This window comes from Coregonus clupeaformis, unplaced genomic scaffold (genome assembly GCF_020615455.1).
Source record: "Coregonus clupeaformis isolate EN_2021a unplaced genomic scaffold, ASM2061545v1 scaf0340, whole genome shotgun sequence".
In the NCBI taxonomy this organism is placed as follows: domain Eukaryota; kingdom Metazoa; phylum Chordata; class Actinopteri; order Salmoniformes; family Salmonidae; genus Coregonus; species Coregonus clupeaformis.
This window is the reverse complement of record NW_025533795.1, coordinates 13,966-35,990: the sequence shown is the minus strand read 5'-3', so window position 1 is coordinate 35,990 and position 22,025 is coordinate 13,966. Positions and strand designations below refer to the sequence as shown.

The 22,025-nt window shown below is 47.0% G+C and overlaps 1 protein-coding gene across 3 annotated transcripts; it reads left to right on the top strand.

Annotated features, from left to right (window-relative positions):
* Positions 1–3,957: 3,957 nt before the first annotated feature.
* On the top strand, positions 3,958–20,833 carry LOC121543959 (inter-alpha-trypsin inhibitor heavy chain H5). Of its 3 annotated transcripts, XR_006658557.1 has the most exons (15): positions 3,958–4,149; positions 4,254–4,298; positions 4,898–5,061; positions 5,734–5,844; positions 6,921–7,195; positions 10,610–10,779; positions 11,210–11,326; positions 12,677–12,848; positions 14,761–15,073; positions 16,871–17,553; positions 17,730–17,783; positions 19,038–19,154; positions 19,270–19,647; positions 19,911–20,253; positions 20,753–20,833. XR_006658557.1 is itself a non-coding variant. In XM_045214928.1 (14 exons), exons 1-14 carry the CDS (start codon positions 4,018–4,020, stop codon positions 20,189–20,191), a joined length of 3,009 nt encoding a protein of 1,002 aa, XP_045070863.1. In that variant the 5' UTR covers positions 3,958–4,017; the 3' UTR covers positions 20,192–20,833. The 3 variants fall into 3 exon arrangements, 2 of the variants coding, with proteins under 2 accessions (XP_045070863.1, XP_045070862.1); XM_045214928.1 differs by having other exon boundaries at positions 6,924–7,195; positions 19,911–20,833; XM_045214927.1 differs by having other exon boundaries at positions 19,911–20,833.
* Positions 20,834–22,025: the final 1,192 nt, after the last annotated feature.

Genomic DNA, 22,025 nt, shown 5'->3' with positions numbered 1-22,025 from the left:
TTCCGGAGACAACGAACGCCGAAGCCTGCCCGAACAAGGGAGAGAGGCAGCCTCGGCCGAAACCGTGACACTTATGGGGTATTGTGTGTAGATTGATGGGGAAAAAAACAATTTAATCAATTTTAGAATAAGGCTGTAACGTAACTGTGACACTCTGGCTCCGGGACTTTGATTATTGAGCCAGGGTTGTTCATTTTCTGTTGGGTGTATTTCTATGTTTGCTTTTCTGTCGGGTTTATTTCTAGGTTTTGTCAATGACTCCCAATCGGAGGTAACGAGTGTCAGCTGTCGGCTCGTTATCTCTGATTGGGAGCCATATTTATACTGTGGGGTTTCACTTTGTGGTTGTGGGTTTTTGTTCCATGTTTCTGTCAGTGTTACAGAGGACTTCACTATCGTCATTTGTTGTTTTTTGTGGTTGCTTTATTAAATAAAGTCATCATGTTCACTCCACGCGCTGCGTATTGGTCCGCTTCCTCAGACGATCGTGACAGAAAAACCCACCACAAAAGGACCAAGCAGCGCGTCCAGGAGCAAAGGGTCTGGACATGGGAGGAGCTGTTGGACGGAAAAGGGTCCTGGACGTGGGAGGAGATCCTGGATGGGATGGATCGCCGTCCATGGAGCGAAACGGTGGAGAGGCGACGGCGAGAGGAGCAACAGCGTCGGCAGGGCTATCGTCGGAAGGACGGGAGGCAACCCCAAAAAAATTTTGGGGGGGGGCACATGGCTTGGGCGCCTGAACTGCCCGTCTGCTCAACGGCGCCTGTACTGCCCGTCTGCCCTATGGCGCCTGAACTGCCCGTCTGCCAAGCGCTGCATAAGCCGCCCGTCTGTACTGAGCCTGCAAAGCCGCCCGTCTGCCATGAGCCTTCAGAGCCGTCCGCCAGACCGGAGCCGCTAGAGCCTTCCGCCAGACAGGAGCCGCTAGAGCCTTCCGCCAGACAGAAGCATACACCAGCTATGGAATCAGCAGGAGCCGACGCAGCCCGTACAAGACTGGAAGCCCAGGTTCGGGACCAGCAAGAGCAGCTCCTGCAGATGGGAACCGCCCTGCTGGAGGTGATGACCACTCTCCGAGGCTGGGGTCCGCCTCCACCGCCAGCCGCCCAGCCAGCACCGTCAGCCAGCCATGAGCAGCCAGATCCGTCAGCCAGCCATGAGCAGCCAGATCCGTCAGCCAGCCATGAGCAGCCAGATCCGTCAGCCAGCCATGAGCAGCCAGATCCGTCAGCCAGCCATGAGCAGCCAGATCCGTCAGCCAGCCATGAGCAGCCAGATCCGTCAGCCAGCCATGAGCAGCCAGATCCGTCAGCCAGCCACGAGCAGCCAGATCCGTCAGCCAGCCGCGAGCAGCCAGCACCGTCAGCCAGCCGCGAGCAGCCAGATCCGTCAGCCAGCCATGAGCAGCCAGATCCGTCAGCCAGCCATGAGCAGCCAGATCCGTCAGCCAGCCATGAGCAGCCAGATCCGTCAGCCAGCCATGAGCAGCCAGATCCGTCAGCCAGCCATGAGCAGCCAGATCCGTCGGCCAGCCATGAGCAGCCAGATCCGTCGGCCAGCCATGAGCAGCCAGATCCGTCGGCCAGCCATGAGCAGCCAGATCCGTCGGCCAGCCATGAGCAGCCAGATCCGTCGGCCAGCCATGAGCAGCCAGACCCGTCGGCCAGCCATGAGTCGTCCCAGCCAGGATCCGCCAGAGCCGTCCAGCCAGGATCCGCCAGAGCCGTCCAGCCAGGATCCGCCAGAGCCGTCCAGCCAGGATCCGCCGGAGCCGTCCTGCCAGGATCCGCCGGAGCCGGCCAGCCAGGATCCGCCGGAGCCGTCCAGCAAGGATCCGCCGGAGCCGTCCAGCCAGGATCCGCCGGAGCCGTCCAGCCAGGATCCGCCGGAGCCGTCCAGCCAGGATCCGCCGGAGCCGTCCTGCCAGGATCCGCCAGAGCCGTCCTAGCCAGGATCCGCCAGAGCCGTCCAGCCAGGATCCGCCAGAGCCGTCCAGCCAGGATCCGCCAGAGCCGTCCAGCCAGGATCCGCCAGAGCCGTCCAGCCCGGATCCGCCAGAGCCAGCCAGCCAGGATCCGCCATTTAGCCCGGTGCTGCCCCTTAGTCCGGAGCTGCCCCTTAGTCCGGTACTGCCCCTTAGCCCGGTGCTGCCCCTTAGCCCGGTGCTGCCCCTTAGCCCGGTGCTGCCCCTTAGCCCGGTGCTGCTCCTTAGCCCGGTGCTGCTCCTTAGCCCGGTGCTGCCCCTTAGCCCGGTACTGCCCCTTAGTCCGGTGCTGCCCCTTAGTCCGGTGCTGCCCCTGAGTCCGGTGCTGCCTCTTAGTCCAGTGCTGCCCCTTAATCCTGTGGGGTTTAGTTGGGGGGTGGTCATGTGGAGGAGGTTACTAAAGCGGGTAGTGACTATGGTGGGGTGGGGACCACGACCAGTGCCAGAGCCGCCACCGTGGACAGACGCCCACCCAGACCCTCTCCTAGACTGTATGCTGGTGCGCCCGGAGTTCGCACCTTTAGGGGGGGGTACTGTGACACTCTGGCTCCGGGACTTTGATTATTGAGCCAGGGTTGTTCATTTTCTGTTGGGTGTATTTCTATGTTTGCTTTTCTGTCGGGTTTATTTCTAGGTTTTGTCAATGACTCCCAATCGGAGGTAACGAGTGTCAGCTGTCGGCTCGTTATCTCTGATTGGGAGCCATATTTATACTGTGGGGTTTCACTTTGTGGTTGTGGGTTTTTGTTCCATGTTTCTGTCAGTGTTACAGAGGACTTCACTATCGTCATTTGTTGTTTTTTGTGGTTGCTTTATTAAATAAAGTCATCATGTTCACTCCACGCGCTGCGTATTGGTCCGCTTCCTCAGACGATCGTGACAGTAACAAAATGTGGAAAAAGTCAAGGGGTCTGAATACTTTCCGAATGCACTGTATACAGATCTCTGGTTTCAGCCTCTTACGAATTAAAAAGGAAAGTTGGTGGGTGCACAGTTCACTGTTCGGATGCAGGCAAAATGTCAAAATTATATAATTACTCCTGTCTACATAAAATCATTGAAAATACTTTACCAAAGAGCTTGACTTAGCCACAGAGGATCATCAGCTTCCTTTAAAAAATAGCTGTGGATTGTTTCAAATCACAAGTGCATAAGCCTATGCTTATTTGGGAAGCCAGCAATTTGGGCAACGCGTGTGGCAATAGGCCCATCTGATTATTGAGTTGCCGCTGTCAGTGAAAAGCATCTCAAATGTGTGAAAATAATGTGTCTTGATGGTGTAGTGAAGATGTAGACATCTTTCTCCAGAATGCATGCACTCAGCTCTCCAGAATGTGGTCTGTTGTCTCCCGCCAATTCTTGCACATTCATTGTTTCATTGTGTGAATTGTTCACCCATTGATTAGTTATTTTTAACAATTCCCCATTACATACAGTACCAGTCAAAAGTTTGGACACACCTACTCATTCAAAGGTTTTCCGTTATTTTTACTATTTTCTACATTGTAGAATAATGGTGAAGACATCAAAACTATGAAATAACACATATGGAATCATGTAGTAACCAAAAAAGTGTTAAACAAATGAAAATATATTTTATATTTGAGATTCTTCAAAGTAGCCACCCTTTGCCTTGACAGTGACACTTGGCTAAATGAACCACATTGCCCTTGAGGTCCAAGTGATTTGTTGGAGTGGCAGTGGAAGTGGGTTCAACTTCAAGGCAAGTAGTGAACGAAGACTATAGAGGTAATTAATGGGCTTTGGAGTGGCGTGCATTTGTAATAGCAGTGTGCCTGTGTGTGACCTGGGCCAGGCGCTTTTTCCCTTAGCCCAGGCCCCCGAGCCCCCGACGCGGCTAGTCCAGTCGAGGAGGACGACTCTGTATCTCTCTGCGAGTGGGCGTGCCGATGCGAGTCAAGTGTCCTCATTCATCGTCTCAGCTCCAGGTCCAGTCACTGATCCGAACGACCCGCAGACTCAGTGCGCTGCGCCCTGGAAATATGAGCTCTTATTTGTTATTACTGTAAATGGATATGGACGTCAACATGCTGTTTTTGACTTTACTGATGTGTTTCAATCCGTATGTTTTTGGACTGTTTGAGGATATTAATATTGAGGATGATCTTTGTCCAGATTTGACCGACTTTGATTTGGATATTGTGAGTGTCATTTCAACTCTGACCTATTTCATTTGGCAACATTGATATATATTTTGAGCTTCGTTAGAGCGCTATTTAACAAATCTATTTTTTTTCCATCTCAGTCACCCCGTAGAGTGCCTCGCCAGGTGAAAGCCATGCTTACTAAGGTAAAGTTGACAAAGTTTAGTGTCTTGACATTTCTGCCCTTATGCATCTTTTGCGCTCTTGTGCGTCATTGTGTGTGTAGCCTAGGCTACTATAGACTAAATATCATTCACATGAATTCTCAAAGAGATCTGCATACTGCATACTGTTATTCATTGATAACAATTATAGAATATGTCACAAAAAGTATTTCGTGTAAGCTGAGTAGAGGGATGGGTAGTTCGGCTCTGCATTTTGTCATCCTTGAAAACTCTGCTCGGGTGTGACACGCAGAGAGCTTCCAAACGCACCGCGCTGTATGCCAGATGAGTGGAAATCGCTGGACATCTATCCAGAAATAAAATCAAAAATATGTGTGGATATCCCGCAAACGTGCTGATAAGGAGTTTGGAACGATATATCACTGGACATTAACGGAATGGAACAATGGCCAATGCGCAACGTGTGTGTGCGTGTGTGCAGTGCTGTGTTGTCCCATTGACGAGACATGAAAAACATCAATCACTGCCAGATTTAAATTAACCAAATGTGTTACAAACCAATCAAAGCTAAGGTATAAGCAATACACATTAACCTAACATGTTGATGTCCAACCGTGCAGGAGACCAAACCGCACATCCAGGAGCTGTCGGTGAAGACCACCATCATCTCCCGATACGCCTTCACGGCGGTGTCGTGCACCATGCTCAACCGGCACTCCGCCGCGGCGGAGGGCGTCTTCCAGTTCCCGATCCCCAAGAACGCCTATGTCTCGAACTTTACCATGTAAGTAAGCCCAAAACGCAACAGATGCGTAATGGCGCATTGGTATTTTTCATGTCAGTCTGAGTCTAATGTGGTTCAGATTGTGTACACTTGTTGAAAGGGAACTATAATGGCCAAAGCAATTCAGTGAGTCATCCCTGCCAATGGATCTTTTCCCCCTCAATTTATTCACTTTGGATTATTTTGATTTCTTATTTATTTCCCCAGTTTAGTGTTGTGTGATTACTACTCCTCTTTGCCTTTTTCTCCCTCTTCACATGGTATGCCATTGTAGCCAGTCAATCATTATGTGGTTTTATGAGGGCTCTGTTGCTATGGGAGAGGTTAGTGTGGTGCCTGTGAGTGTTCAATGGTGCAGAGGTCATTTACTGTGTCATGGTCACCAGCCTTCATTCATCTACATTTACTAAATTGTTCACTGGACCATGAGAGACAGTATAGTCCAGAAGCCTCTGAAGAAGCCTGTGAAATCCAACATATGGCTTTGACATGTTTGCCTGTTTACTTTTACGTATCACAATAACACTGGAACATAGACCTACCACAATGAAATTAGGGTTTTTCTAATTATTCTTGGATAGAGTTTTGCCACGGAAGCCCTACTTACTATGGTGGTCCTTATCATCACCTCCACTCTTAACCCCTGACCTCTGACCTCTACCCTGAACACAGGATCATTGGGGGGCGTGTCTACCCTAGTGAGGTCAGGCCCAAGGAGAAGAAGGTCAAACAGGGGAAGGGGGGTGAGGCCAAACCCAAGAACAAGGAGCCAGGTGAACAGAGGTAAAGTGTGTGTGTTCTTGTGTGTGTGTGTGTGTGTGTATGTGTATGTGTGGCCAGTCACCATTGTCTAACCTTGTCCGCCAGTACAACCTCTAGAGTCCTCTAGAGTCACTAGCTACTGCTCTGCCAGTAGAAACAGGTTTATATCCCATCTAAAAAACTATTTTAAAGACGTACTCTGGCTATTTTTGAACTTTTCCTGTTGAAAAACAATATCCCACATATAAATACAGCAATCTACACACACTCAGAGTATTAAAAAAAAACTTGTTTGGAGCAAAATAGTGTTTTTTTGATACAAGTGCAAACTTAATGGAGTTAGGCCATTCAAGGAGTTGGTCTGATGGTGCCCTCTGATGTCATCAGCCTCCCCCTTGTTTGTGGGAACAATAGAGGAGCAATAGAGAACAAAAGAGGAAAGGCCTTTTCTTAAGTAAATCAGGTGTTGAATGAGGTGAAAAGGAGACTGGAGTGCGACTTTAAACACCAGCCTGACCACAGAGCATGTGTTTCTGACCTGCCTGGAGTTGAGCAACAGGGCTGGATCATAGTTCCAGAGACTGGAAATGAATAATTATTGTCACATATATCTGTGACCAGTCTCTGACAGGAAGAAATTACATCATGCTTCTACTTGCCAGTCCACAAAATGACACTTTTAAAATGAAATCAGATTTACAGAGAGATAATTACAATTTCACAGAGAGGGAAGGGGAGAGAAGGAGAGTGATAGAAAGCATGAAGGAGAATGGAAGGGAGAAAATAAAGAAGGAGGGGGAGGTATAGATAGATTGAGAGAGGAATGAATCTATTGGTTAGTCCAGACGCTGAGTCCCGTGAGGGGAGCTCCTGGCAGTCACTGCCCTTCCACATTGATGATGTCACTACTTGGAATGACTCATTCCCTACTCCTCCTCTTTCCTCAACTCTAACTATTTATTTTTCTTTCCTCTATATTCTTCTTATTTTTTCTTCCACTCCTCCCTCTCTCCATCTTTCCCATTCCTCCCCTCTCCCCTCTCCCCTCCCCCATCTCTCTCTCCTTCTCCCCTCTCTCCTCCTCTCTTCACCCTTAGTAGTGAACCAGAGGTGGAGGTGTTCAGGATGGGGGCCAGTATCCCAGGTCGTAACCGGGCCGTGTTCATGCTGACCTATGAGGAGCTGCTCCAGCGGAGGCTGGGGAGGTATGAGCATGTCACCAGCCTGAGACCCCTGCAGCTGGTCAGCCGTCTCAGTGTGGACGTCACCATCGTGGATCACTCCACCATCACACACCTGGAGGTGCTGCCGCTGCGCAACGGCAAGAGTACCACGGCAGCTGCCAGTGGTGCCAGTGCAGCGAAGACACCTGGTACAGTTTGAGTGTGTGATGTGTTGAGTCTGTGCTTTGTCCATAGTAGGGGTGTAATATACAGTGCATTCGGAAAGTATTCAGACCCTTTTACTTTTTCCACATTTTGCTAAGTTACAGCCTTATTCTGAAATGGATTTTAAAAAATGTTTTTCTTCCTCAATCTACACACAATACCCCATAATGACAAGCGAAAACAGGTTTTTAGACATTTTTGCAAATGTATTAAAAAGAAAAAACAGAAATACCTGATTTACATAATTATTCAGACCCTTTGCTATGAGATTCGAAATTGAGCTCAGATACATCCTATTTCCATTGATCATCCTAGAGATGTTTCTACAACTTGATTGGAGTCCACCTGTGCTATATTCAATTGATTGGACATGATTTGGAAAGGCACACACCTGTCCAAATAAGGTCCCACGGTTGACAGTGCATGTCAGAGCAAAAGCCATGAGGTCTAAAGAATTGTCCGTAGAGCTCCGAGACAGGATTGTGTCGAGGCACAGATCTTGGGAAGGGTACCAAAAAATGTCTGCTGCATTGAAAGTCCCCAAGAACACAGTGTCCTCCATCATTCTTAAATGGAAGAAGTTTGGAACCACCAAGACTCTTCCTAGAGCTACCCGCAACAGCCAAACTGAGCAATCGGGGGAGAAGGGCCTTGGTCAGGGAGGTGACCAAGAACCCGATGGTCCCTCTGAAGGAGCTCCAGAGTTCCTCTGTGGAGATGGGAGAACCTTCCAGAAGGACAACCATCTCTGCAGCACTCCACCAATCAGGCCTTTATGGTAGAGTGGCCAGACAGAAGCCACTCCTCAGTAAAAGGCACATTTTAGCCCGCTTGGAGTTTGCCAAAAGGCACCTAAAGGACTCTCAGACCATGAGAAACAAGATTCTCTGGTCTGATGAAACCAAGATTGAACTCTTTGGCCTGAATGCCAAGTGTCACGTCTGGAGGAAACCTGGCACCATCCCTACTGTGAAGCATGGTGGTGGCAGCATCATAATGTTGGGATGTTTTACAGTGGCAGGGACTGGGAGACTAGTCAGGATCGAGGGAAAGATGAACGGAGCAAAGTACAAAGTCTGAGGATATCCTGAATCCTTCCACCCTCCTCTCCTCCTTCCACCCTCTCCTCTCTTCTCTCTCAATTCACCTGAGACCCTGAAGCCTTCCACCCTCTCCTCAACTGATTTGACAGGATGCCTGAAGCCTTCCACCCTCTCCTCAACTGATTTGACAAGATGCTTGAAAATAGCTGTACAGTGACGCTCCCCATCCAACCTGACAAGCTTGAGAGGATCTGCAGAGAAGAACGGGAGAAACTTCCCAAATACATGTGTGCCAAGCTTGTAGCGTCATACCCAAGAAGACTCGAGACTGTACAGTGAGGGAAAAAAGTATTTGATCCCCTGCTGATTTTGTACGTTTGCCCACTGACAAAGAAATGATCAGTCTATAATTGTAATGGTAGGTTTATTTGAACAGTGAGAGACAGAATAACAACAAAAAAATCCAGAAAAACACATGTCAAAAATGTTATAAATTGATTTGCATTTTAATGAGGGAAATAAGTATTTGACCCCTCTGCAAAACATTACTTAGTACTTGGTGGCAAAACCCTTGTTGGCAATCACAGAGGTCAGACGTTTCAAGTTTGCACACATCTCAGGAGGGATTTTGTCCCACTCCTCTTTGCAGATCTTCTCCAAGTCATTAAGGTTTCGAGGCTGACGTTTGGCAACTCGAACCTTCAGCTCCCTCCACAGATTTTCTATGGGATTAACGTCTGGAGACTGGCTAGGCCACTCCAGGACCTTAATGGCTTCTTCTTGAGCCACTCCTTTGTTTCCTTGGCCGTGTGTTTTGGGTCATTGTCATGCTGGAATACCCATCCACGACCCATTTTCAATGCCCTGGCTGAGGGAAGGAGGTTCTCACCCAAGATTTGACAGTACATGGCCCCGTTCATCGTCCCTTTGATGCGTTGAAGTTGTCCTGTCCCCTTAGCAGAAAAACACCCCCAAAGCATAATGTTTCCACCTCCATGTTTGACGGTGGGGATGGTGTTCTTGGGGTCATAGTCAGCATTCCTCCTCCTCCAAACACGGCGAGTTGAGTTGATGCCAAAGAGCTCGATTTTGGTCTCATCTGACCACAACACTTTCACCCAGTTCTTCTCTGAATCATTCAGATGTTCATTGGCAAACTTCAGACGGGCATGTATATGTGCTTTCTTGAGCAGGGGGACCTTGCGGGCGCTGCAGGATTTCAGTCCTTCACGGCGTAGCGTGTTACCAATTGTTTTCTTGGTGACTATGGTCCCAGCTGCCTTGAGATCATTGACAAGATCCTCCCGTGTAGTTCTGGGCTGATTCTTCACCGTTCTCATGATCATTGCAACTCCACGAGGTGAGATCTTGCATGGAGCCCCAGGCCGAGGGAGATTGACAGTTATTTTGTGTTTCTTCCATTTGTGAAAAATCGCACCAACTGTTGTCACCTTCTCACCAAGCTGCTTGGCGATGGTCTTGTAGCCCATTCCAGCCTTGTGTAGGTCTACAATCTTGTCCCTGACATCCTTGGAGAGCTCTTTGGTCTTGGCCATGGTGGAGCGTTTGGAATCTGATTGATTGATTGCTTCTGTGGACAGGTGTCTTTTATACAGGTAACAAGCTGAGATTAGGAGCACTCCCTTTAAGAGTGTGCTCCTAATCTCAGCTCGTTACCTGTGTAAAAGACACCTGGGAGCCAGAAATCTTTCAGTTTGAGAGGGGGTCAAATACTTATTTCCCTCATTAAAATGCAAATCAATTTATAACATTTTTGAAATGCGTTTTTCTGGATTTATTTGTTGTTATTCTGTCTCTCACTGTTCAAATAAACCTACCATTAAAATTATAGACTGATCATGTCTTTTGTCAGTGGGCAAACGTACAAAATCAGCAGGGGATCAAATACTTTTTTCCCTCACTGTAAGTACTGAGTAAAGGGTCTGAATTCTTATGTAAATTTGATATTACAGCTTTTCTAAAAACCTGTTTTTGCATTGTCATTATGGGTTATTGTGTGTAGATTGATGAGGGGGAAAAACAATTTAATCAATTTTAGAATAAGGCTGTAACGTAACAAAATGTTGAAAAAGTCAAGGGGTCTGAATAATTTCCGAATGCACTGTATCTAACATTAGAAATAGTTCTGCAGCGATATTGGCGCCTCTGAAAATACTTGGCCAATGCTCTAATTTTCAGATTCCAACTTCATCTATTTAACCTTCCTATGGGCAAGTTGGGCATCTCTAGTTTAGCCCCCCCCCCCCCACACACACACACACACACACACACATGCACACACACACACACTTCCCAGCTTTATCTCACACATATCTAATTTTTTCCTCCCACCAGCCAAGCCTGCTCTTCCTGTGTCCACGGTGATCAAACAGAATAAGACGTTCTGTAGGATCACCTTCAGCCCCAACATCGTTCAGCAGGCTAAGATCACCACCAGCGGCATGCTGGGAGAGTTTGTGGTGCACTATGACGTGGAGAGAGAGCTGGGGATAGGAGACATACAGGTCAGATTTCACACACCAAAATCACAAGCACACAGACACACACACGCACACACACACACATGCAACGCTCTCGCGATGAGTGTAAATGTGTCATGCCATGACCAGGGCCTGTCTAGACATGGTAGATAAAAACATGTTAAACCATGTATCTCCACTTCACAGTATAAATGAAAACTGCATGCATTAATCAAGGATCAAACAGGACAAATGCACATCTCTCTCATTCTCACACACACTCTCACACATCCTGGTCCCATAGCCTTCATCCATCCACAACACATATATTTTCCAGCACCATATCCACCCCCTCCTGGGTCACCCTACAACCACACCATCAGTCCAGCAGCCCTGTGGACACTGTGTTGGTGGGGTCTGTTTTACTGCTCATGGCTACTGAGAACTGTCTAACCTTTCTCTGGTTCTCTCTCAGGTTCTGAACGGCCATTTTGTGCACTACTTCGCCCCCAAGGATCTGCCGGTGGTGCCCAAGAATGTGGTGTTTGTGATCGACACCAGCGCCTCTATGCTGGGGACCAAGATCAGACAGGTAACCGGTTACGGTCAAACCCTTCTCATCACACCAGTGTCCACTGCTTAGATAGGGTCACGACATCTTGTTCTCTCGCACCCCCTTTTCTTTTACATGGTTTCCTTCTGAATACAATGATCACAAATATATACTGTATAGCTTATTGGGAATCTGTTGGTTTTAATAAATTCCAGGTGGAGTTAACTTTAGTTTTACTTTAGTCCTTCATAGCTCTGTGATAAAGCCTTAAAGATCCTGAGATATCCTGAGATAGTGTAACAGCGGATTATGAATATGACCCCCAGTCCGCCCCCTCTCCGGTCTCTGGCGCAATACTCCCACACTGGTCTGGTAATATCAAAATCAGATCCTTCCTTCTGGGAGATTGCAATATAATCCCCCTGGTATCATCTGATACTTCATCTGAGCAGCTGCTCCACTGCAGATCCAGAAACCCAAAGACGTAGAGTGGCAAAAACAGAAAAGAGAAACTGATTCATGCATACTCTGAAAAGCTGGAAACATGCTCAAAGTTCACTATTGTAGTCGTATTGAATTGAAATGAATGCTATTGAGGAGAGGCTTCATTGTCTCTGAAGTAATGTAAACACTCCAGATGACAGCATCATCACCCCTTGATCCCTACCCCGTTCCCCTCCACCCCCAGTGGACCACTCTGTAGTGAACAAGTGTGCTTTGATCTCTCCCTACAATAGAGCACTCAGTCTGTCTATGGCTCTGACCCTTGCCCCCTACAGTCTATAGGCATCTGGTAACCCCTCCAACTCTATCACACCCACACGACTACAGATGTAATATTCACTATTCATTTAGTAGGCTTTTCGTTCTGTGCAACTTATAAACCCCAGTACAGTTGAGAAACAAGCTGCAGCATGGACACGGTAAATAGCTGTGGTGTGTGTGTTTACGTGCATTTGTGTGTGAGGGGGTGAGAGAGACAGAGTTTCTGAACAAAGGAAATGGAATCTCACAGCTGTTCCAAAGGGCTGGGTCTTTGAGTGGCAGCGTCAGGTTAAGTCCAACCATTACAGAGTTGGCATTACAACAATACTGCTCCCAAAAACCATGACTAAAACACTACATCTTGGTGATTACCACAGTGTTGGTGCTAACAGAAACCATGACTGTGTGTTATTATAGCCTTTTGTGTGACAAGGTGTCTCTTCCTGTTGGGGCAAAGTTTTCCAGGCCTGTCTCATGTAAACACAACTGAATAGAATGATTTCGCAAGAAGGCAAAGGTATTACAATGGTGTAATTACATTTATTGATGAAAGCAAAACAAAAATGTTGTCTCTCTCTTGCCCACCTCCCTCCCTCCCTCCCTCCCTCCCTCCCTCTCTCTCAGACTAAGGATGCCCTGTTCACTATCCTGAGGGACCTGCGTCCAGGCGACCGGTTTAACTTTGTCAGCTTCTCCAATCGTATCAAGGTGTGGCAGCCCGACCGCCTGGTCCCTGTCACGCCCCTCAACGTCCGAGATGCCAAGAAGTTCATCTACATGCTCCAACCCACTGGAGGTGAGAGAGTTAGAGACACAGCAGTGCATTCTGTCATAGAGGAAGATTAGTTATTTCACTGACAGGCCTAATCTCAATAATTTAGGGGTGCTTATTTTTGTCCTGTTACACACTTGTACAGGTGTGTAATGGAAATGTGTTTCTTGCATATCCAACTCCCCCTGAGACAGCCCCAGGGAGTGGGGTCACGGCCAGAGTCACCATTGTCCAGCGCCCCTGGAAAAATGTGGGTTTAAGGCCTTGCTCAAGGGCACAGTTACATATACACTACCAGTCAAAAGTTTGGACACAACTACTCATTCAAGGGTTTTTCTTTATTTTTACTATTTTCTACATTGTAGAATAATAGTGAAGACGTCAGAACTATGAAATAACACGTGGAATCATGTAGTAAACAAAAAAGTGTTTTTCCTTCACTCTGCGGTCCGACTCATCCCAAACCATCTCAATTGGGTTGAGGTCAGGGGATTGTGGAGGCCAGGTCATCTGATGCAGCACTCCATCACTCTCCTTCTTGGTAAAATAGCCCTTACACAGCCTGGAGGTATGTTGGGTCATTGTCCTGTTGAAAAACAAATGATAGTCCCACTAAGCCCATATCAGATGGGATGGCGTGTCACTGTGGAATGCTGTGGTAGCCATGCTTTTTAAGCGTGCCTTGAATTCTAAATAAATCACAGACAGTGTCACCAGCAAAGCACCCCCACACCATAACACCTCCTCCTCCATGCTTTACGGTGGGAAATATACATGCGGAGATCATCTGTTCACCCATACCGCATCTCACAAAGACACGGCGGTTGGAAGCAAAAATCTCAGATTTGGACTCCAGACCAAAGGACACATTTCTACCAGTAATGTCCATTGCTCGTGTTTCTTGGCCCAAGCAGGTCTCTTCTTCTTATTGGTGTCCTTTAGTAGTGGTTTCTTTGCAGCAATTCGACCATGAAGGCCTGATTCACACAGTCCCCTCTGAACAGTTGATGTTGAGATGTGTCTGTTACTTGAACTCTGTGAAGCATTTATTTGGGCTGCAATTTCTGAGGCTGGTAACTCTAATGAACTTGTCCTCTGCAGCAGAGGTAACTGGGTCTTCCATTCCTATGGTGGTCCTCATGAGAGCCAGTTTCATCATAGCGCTTGATGGTTTTTGCGACTGCACTTGAAGAAACTTTCAAAGTTCTTGACATTTTTCGTATTGACTGACCTTCATGTCTTAAAGTAATGATGGACTGTCGTTTCTCTTTGCATATTTGAGCTGTTCTTGCCATAATATGGACTTGATCTTTTACCAAATAGGACTATCTTCTGTATACCCCCCTACCATGTCACAACACAACTGATTGGCTCAAACGCATTAAGAAGGAAAGAAATTCCACAAATTAACTTTTAAGAAGGCACACCTGTTAATTGAAATGCATTCCAGGTGACTACCTGGATGCTGGTTGAGAGAATGCCAAGAGTGTGCAAAGCTGTCATCAAGGCAAAGGGTGGCTACTTGAAGAATCTCAAATATAAAATATATTTTGATTTGTTTAACACTTTTTTGGTTACTACATGATTCCATATGTGTTATTTCATAGTTTTGATGTCTTCACTATTATTCTACAATGTAGAAAATAGTAAAAATAAAGAAAAACCCTGGTATGAGTAGGTGTGTCCAAACTTTTGACTGGCACTGTATATCTGGTATTCAAACCAGCGTCCTTTCGGTTATTGGCCCAGCGTTCTAACCTCGAGGTTTCCTGCCGCCCCTCATAGAGTTCTTTCTCTTACCCAACCCCCATTTTTGTCTGAAATGATATGACTGTTTTCTTTCTCTCATATTGGACAGATTACAATGATATACCCTTAGTTTGAGAATCACTACATTTCCCAAGATCCATCTCTCTCTCCATCTCTCCTCTACCAGGCACTGACATCAACGGTGGCATACAGACGGGCTCTTCATTGCTAAGTGGCCATCTGAACGCTGACCCGGACGCCAACCACAACAGTGTGTCTCTCATCATCTTCCTGACAGACGGGCGGCCCACGGTGGGCGAGCTGCAGTCTCCCAGCATCCTCAGCAACGCGCGGGCGGCGGTGAAGGAGCAGTTCTGCGTGTTCACCATCGGAATGGGGAACGATGTGGACTACAGGCTTCTGGAACGCATGGCCCTGGAAAACTGTGGGATGATGAGGAGGATACATGAGGATTCAGATGCCAGCACCAGTCTCAAAGGGTAAGGGTGTGTGTGTGTGTGTGTGTGTGTGTGTGTGACAGAGAGAGAGAGAGAGAGAGAGAGAGAGAGAGAGAGAGAGAGAGAGAGAGAGAGAGAGAGAGAGAGAGAGACCATTTTGGGTGCTAGCTGTCAGGTTCCCAGGTTGATTAAAGAGGGCAGTTGTCAGCACCATCATATTTACACCCAGGTCTCTAGCTAGACTATAACCTATAGCCTGATGAGTGATGGTTAGATGAGACAGAGACAGAGGGATTAGTGAGATGTAATTGGTTCATAAGGGCAGGATTGTACACTGAGTGTACAAAACATTAGGAACACCTTCCTAATATTGAGTTGCACCCCCTTTTGCCATTAGAACAGCCTCAATTCGTTGGGGCATGGACTCTACAAGGTGTCGAAAGCATTCCACAGGGATGCTGGCCCATTTTGACTCCAATGCTTCCCACAGTTGTGTCAAGTTGGCTGGATGTCCGTCCTTTGGGTAGTGGACCATTCTTGATACACACTGGAAACTGTTGAGCAGCGTTTCAGATCTTGACACACTCAAACCGGTGCGCCTGGCACCTACTACCATACCCCATTCAAAGGCACTTAAATATTTTGTCTTGCTCATTCACCCTCTGAATGGCACACATACACAATCCATAGTCCCGTGTAGCTCAGTTGGTAGAGCATGGCGCTTGCAACGCCAGGGTTGTGGGTTCAATTCCCACGTGGGACCAGTATGAAAAAAAAAATTATGCACTCCAGAGTAAGTCGCTCTGGATAAGAGCGTCTGCTAAATGACTAAAATGTAAATGTCTCAAGGTTTAAACATATTTTTTTAACCTGTCTCCTCCCCTTCATCTACACTGATGGAAGTGAAGTGGATTGAACAAGTGACATCAATAAGGGATCATAGCTTTCACCTGGATTCACCTGGTCAGTCTATGTCATGGAAAGAGCAGGTGTTCCTAATGTTCAGTAGACAGCTAGTAGAGAGGAGAAGGCAGAAGCAGTTAGAATTGATTCAGTATAATTCATTATAATCAAATGGTATAGAGAAGGTCAGGGGGTGAGATTAAGGAATGGGAATGATTGAAAGAATGACAAATGATACACATACTGAGAGAAAGCTCTTCAGAGTCTTGAACTGCAATCTTTCAAAACAAACCAAACACACACACACTCGGCAACAGTTTTACCGGACACTTTTCGGAAGTGTTTGTTTAGTAGTGAAGGGAGGAATGTGTGTGACTGTGGGTTGTGAAAGGGTCGTCTGGGTATGTCTGAGGGGTTAATTGATAGCCTCCTGAGATAATAACAGAGGAGAGACTTAGCTGAGCCAACACACAGTTAAAGAGGTGAGGAGGTTCACTGTGCTATGGTCCAAGGCCTGGCTGGAAAACCAACACTTTACAAACACACACACAGGTTGTGTCCAAAATGGCACCCTATTCCCTAATCCCTACACATTTGGGACGCAGGCATACTCTCCTTAATACATCACCGTCCCTAACCGGATCTCTGGGGGTGAGTGTGTGTACACAGTCACACAGTCACTTGAGTGTCCACACTTGAGGCCCCTAGAGCACCTCAGAGAGTAGCACACACAATGTCTTGATTCTTGTGTCCATGATACGGTGAAGTAGCTGAGGTGTAGACCTCTACTGGGTGCTAGAGGTAGATTCTCAACATGTTATAACATGGTAACACTTATGTTATAACATATTCCCTCTTTCACGCTTCCATCTCACTCTCTCTCTCTCTCTCTCTCTCTCTCCCTCCCTCCATGTCCCTCCCGCTCTCTTCCTCTAGGTTTTATGATGAGATAGGCACGCCACTGCTCTCTGATATCAGGGTGAATTACACAGAGGACTCAGTCCAGTACGTCACCCAGCACCTCTTCACCAACTATTTCAATGGCTCAGAGATCGTCATTGCCGGCAAACTGACCAATCAAAGTGCAGACTCCCTGCACGTCCAGGTCACCGCCAGCAACAGCGACAAGAGCATCATCCTGGAGACAGACGTGGCATTACGGCAAAGGGAGGTGGAGACGGAGAGGCACGTGAAGGAGGCGGCGGCCGGGGTGGGGTCAGGGGTCACAGGGGAGGGCACGACAGGGTCAGTGGCGGATGATTTCGTGGAGCGTGTATGGGGTTTCCTCAGTGTGAAGGAGGGGCTGAGGTCCAGGCTGAAGAGCCAGACCAGCAGGGAGAGAGAGGGACATACCCAGCAGGCGACTGACCTCTCCCTGGCCTACCACTTCCTCACGCCCCTCACCTCCCTGGTGGTGGAAAAACCTCAGGTGCTGGCCGACGGAACCATGGTTGAGAACACACCCACCCCCATCCCTGTAACCACAGAGACAGATAAGAAGGCCGCTTCAGCCAATGAGCTGTCGGATGAGACGGAAGGGGAGGAAGACAAGGCCCAGAGCCTGCATTTGAAGAAAGACCAGCCGGGCGGACAGAGTTCCACGGTTACCAAGACAATGGGTTAGCAGGCTTGAGGCTTCTGTTTCTGACTTAATCCGTTTGATCAAATTCTTCCTGTTATCGTTTTGTAGTATGCCAACACCAAGAGCCCGGTTCAAACAAATAGAAAATTAGGGGAAGTATTGGACTACTGAAAACATACGACCTGTAAAAATCTAAGTCTGTTTTGTCTACAGATAAAGTTGTGAAGAGGCCAGCCCAAAAATCTGTAACCATCTCCAAAACATCAGGTTAGTGATTCTGAGGCTCTGTTCGAGGGAGTCGTACTGGAGAAACGTACTGTAGACTCTCTCTACTCTCTGTGTGGGCAGTCTTTAATTTAGGAGCCCAGTCAGACACACAGTAATCATTACAGACACAGTCAAGGGGTAGGATATGTCTCTTTACTCTGAAACTGAACTACAGAATGTTTACATGGGCTAATTGAAATACCTGCACTGGGCCTGGGATTGGTACTGCGAAGTACTCACACACACAGGCACACACACAGTCACGGGAATACACACACATGTGCACACACAAACACACACACACACACACACACACATAAACACACACACACACACCCACACACTGAGAGAGAGATCAGTACACTAAAGAAGCAACGTGAGATGACATCACAGACAGTTAAGGTTAATGACCCTGTCATTACTGCTGCTCTCTCATCTCCTGAATCTTCACGTAGCTCTCACAGGCCCTCTCAAAGCAACAGGAAACAACTAACAGCCTACAACTAACAGGAAACAACTAACTACCTACAACTAACTGCCTACAACTAACTGCCTACAACTAACTGCCTACAACAAACTGCTTACAACTAACTGCCTACAACTAACAGGAAACAACTAACTGCCTACAACTAACAGGAAACAACTAACTGCCTACAACTAACTGCCTACAACTAACTGCCTACAAAAAAACTGCCTACAACTAGCAGCCTACAACTAACTGCCTACAACTAACTGCCTACAAAAAACTGCCTACAACTAACTGCCTACAACTAACTGCCTACAACTAACAGCCTACAACTAACTGCCTACAACTAACAGTATCAACTGCCTACAACTAACTGCCTACAAGTAGCAGCATACAACTAACTGCCTACAACTAACTGCCTACAACTAACTGCCTACAACTAACTGCCTACAACTAACTGCCTACACTGGTATCTGGTGATATCTGATACATACAGTATAGTCATCTGTGCTTCACACCAACAGAAATATACAGAAACTTGTATTTATCAGACCTGGGTTCAAATACTATTTAATGTATTTCAACTACTTTTCAATACATTTACAAATAATCATTCAGATACTCAAATAAAAGTACTTGTTCTGGCTGTGTATTTAAAAATACTCAAATACATAGAAAAAAGTATTTAAATAACAAATACTCCAATACACATGTATTTGAATCCAGGTATGCATAGCTGTACTATTTCCTCATATTCCTAAAATACCAGTGTCTCTCTCACACCACAGCGGACGGCGATCCCCACTTTGTGGTGGAGTTCCCCCTCAGTAAACTGACTGTGTGTTTCAACATCAACGGAGAGCCAGGACACATTCTCAGAATGGTGTCTGACCACATGCACTCTGGTAAGACTGTCCTCTCAAGAGATTCTGACTTTATGTTAGAGGTTCGGTTATGTGTTTTCATATGATTCATGTGGTCTATTTGTGTGTGTGATCATGCGTGTGTATGTGAGTCTAGGTGTGACAGTAAACGGTAAGCTGATAGGCGCCCCAGCGCCAGTGGGCAGCCACAAACAGCAGAGGACATACTTCAGCACCATTACCATCGTGGTGAACCAACCCAAACGTGCCTACATCGAGGTCACTCCCAAGAAGGTCATCCTGGATGGACGCGACCGCCTGGTCCTGCCCTGCGACACCACAGTCTCCGTGGAGAGTGGCGGGCTGGCGGTGGCGATAGTGGGAAAGTCCAACGTGACCGTAACCATAGGAGGAACCATTCGTTTCGTCATACTGGTGCATCAGTACAAGAACCCTGCTCCCTACCAGAGAGACCACCTGGGATTCTACATCTCCAACAGCAAAGGGCTGTCACATGACTGTCATGGACTACTGGGTAGGTATGAGAAACTACTAGTGGAGGGTGGGGGGAGGGGTCTTGAGACGAAAGGGAACTAGGCCTTAGTGTAATGGTCCAACAGCAAGGGGCTGTCCCACAACTGCCACAGACTACTGGGTGGACACCCAGCAACTACTAGTGCTAGGGTGGGAGAAGGAGCTCGAGCCAAAATAGAATTATGCCCTAGTGAGGACTAGCATTGGTTTGCCTATAGTTCTGTGGTTCTGTTCCATTCTCACCCTCTGTGATTCTACTTCCAGGTCAGTTCCTGTATGAGGATGTGGGACTGGCAGAGCTTCCTGGCAATGCCACCGCAACAGGACACAACAGTGCGTCTTCACGGTCACCCATCCTGAAGGTCAAAGGGCGTTCAGTGCCGGTGGTCCAGAAGACCCGGCGTATCTACAGCGGACGTCAGAGCGTGGACTGCTGGTTCGCCAGGAACAACGCAGCCAAGCTGATCGACGGACAGTATGAGGACTATGTGGTGTCACACCTGTTCGACACGGGCGATTGGCCCCACGGAAGTAACGGAGCCTGAGACAGGAGCCAATAAGGAGCCAGCAATTAACTTGTGCCGCCCACACAGGAACTATAGCCCAGGTACAGCTATAGTAGCCAACAAGCTATTTTCATACCCTCTGACGCTAAATCTCTAAATTAGCTTTCTTTTACCCCACATACTCACACTCCAAACACTCCTCTACTACCCATAGAGATAGATAGAGGACTCATCTTTGTATCTGTGCCATGTAGCGTCTGTGACAGCATTGGCAGCGCCATTGAGGCTATCTCCATTTTAAAGTAGTCAATTTTCTTCTTCACGATTGGCTTATCCGGCCTGATGACCCAGTAGGACATGACTCCAACTGGGTCACCAAGAGGGATCAGCCAATGAAGTTGGAAGTCCCACCCAGTTGACTGCATTAAAATCGTGGAAGCCCTCAATGGCATTGCCCATGCTAAAACGGCCTTTTGGCCACTAGAGGCCTCTATCATTCTCTATGCTACTACCCCAGCCACCCATCCCCCTCCAACCATGTCTTTCAACCCACTTCCTGTTGCCTACTTCCTGTTGTTCTTCTTCTGTTTTTTTCCTCAGGAGCACCTGCACTGAATAACCAACCATCAATACGCTTGAATATATTTTTGTACTATTTTTAATATAAATGTAATAAGGACATTGTTTGACGTTTATCGTTTTATACTGTCATTTTGTACTTGTAAATTTAACCTTTATTGAACAGGATGAACTTTTGTGTGTAAAGGAAGTAAAACATAAAAACAATATTTATTGGTAAAGATCAAAATTTTTCTGAACAGCTCTAGATTGTGAGAACACTTGAAACATAATACTAACATTATAAAGTAAACAGTTCTATCAAGGTAACCAACAGTTAACAAACATTTAGTATAAAGTACAGTATATACTGTATGTGGCCCAAGCAGGAATCACACCCCAAAATAGCACTGTGCTCCAACCTACTGAGTCAATCCCATCACAGGCTTTAAAGGCAATGTCCTCACGTTCGCAGAGCTCGCATTCACGGTAAAGGCTGCTTAATCAGAAATTGCGTTTAACAGCCACAGTCTACAACTCGTGATGGGACTGAATCCCGGCCTTAGTCATTGCAGGAAGGCACGCTCTTTGCATGCTAGGTTTAGGTGCTCACTGGGAGAGCAAACAGGTAACCCAGGTCACGTGGCGACACTCTTCTTAGGATCACACCTGGTCACCCCAGACACCCCCCTAACTAACCCTCTCTTCTACATGTCCCAATGACTAGCTCCCTCTCACCCCTCCTGTCATCAGTTTGGGGTCACAGGGCTGCTGGCCTCGCTCACACAGGTGTGCTCCTCCGCGTCCCGCTCAGGTGTCTGTCATCGAGTTCAGGGGCCACCGGGCCGACCCGAGCCACCAAAGGAATTTGTGTTTCTTTTTATTATACAATTGTACTTTAATTTCAATTATGATAATACAAACAATAGTGACAACAGTTAAGACAAAGGACGAAGACATTTTTCTTGTATCATAAATGAATCATGAATATATTATAGCAACATGGCACATTCAAGTGGATATCCATTAAACATTCCAAAGATTTCAGTCACAATTCCACAAACACATACATGAGGGATTGGAGTAACGCTACTTAAAAAATATATTATAGACAGAGCATGAAATGTGAGTTATTTTTTACAGTGAATAGATAGAATAAATGCAAACGTGTAGTGGCACAGGTCCTCACAGTAGCTATTCTATACGTCTGAGGTCACGTGAAATGACAGTCTCACAATCAGAATCTTTCACATCACTAAGACATTAAATGGTTCCAGGGACATAATTAAATTAATACAAAAATATCAGTACTGTA

Bases quoted from the DNA above. Each gene is read 5' to 3' on its own strand.
- LOC121543959 (XM_045214927.1), top strand. From the start codon at position 4,018: ATGGATATGGACGTCAACATGCTGTTTTTGACTTTACTGATGTGTTTC. The intron at 7,196-10,609 runs GTACAGTTTGAG...TCCTCCCACCAG, and splicing joins CAGTGCAGCGAAGACACCTG to CCAAGCCTGCTCTTCCTGTG. The intron at 15,074-16,870 runs GTAAGGGTGTGT...CTCTTCCTCTAG, and splicing joins GCCAGCACCAGTCTCAAAGG to GTTTTATGATGAGATAGGCA.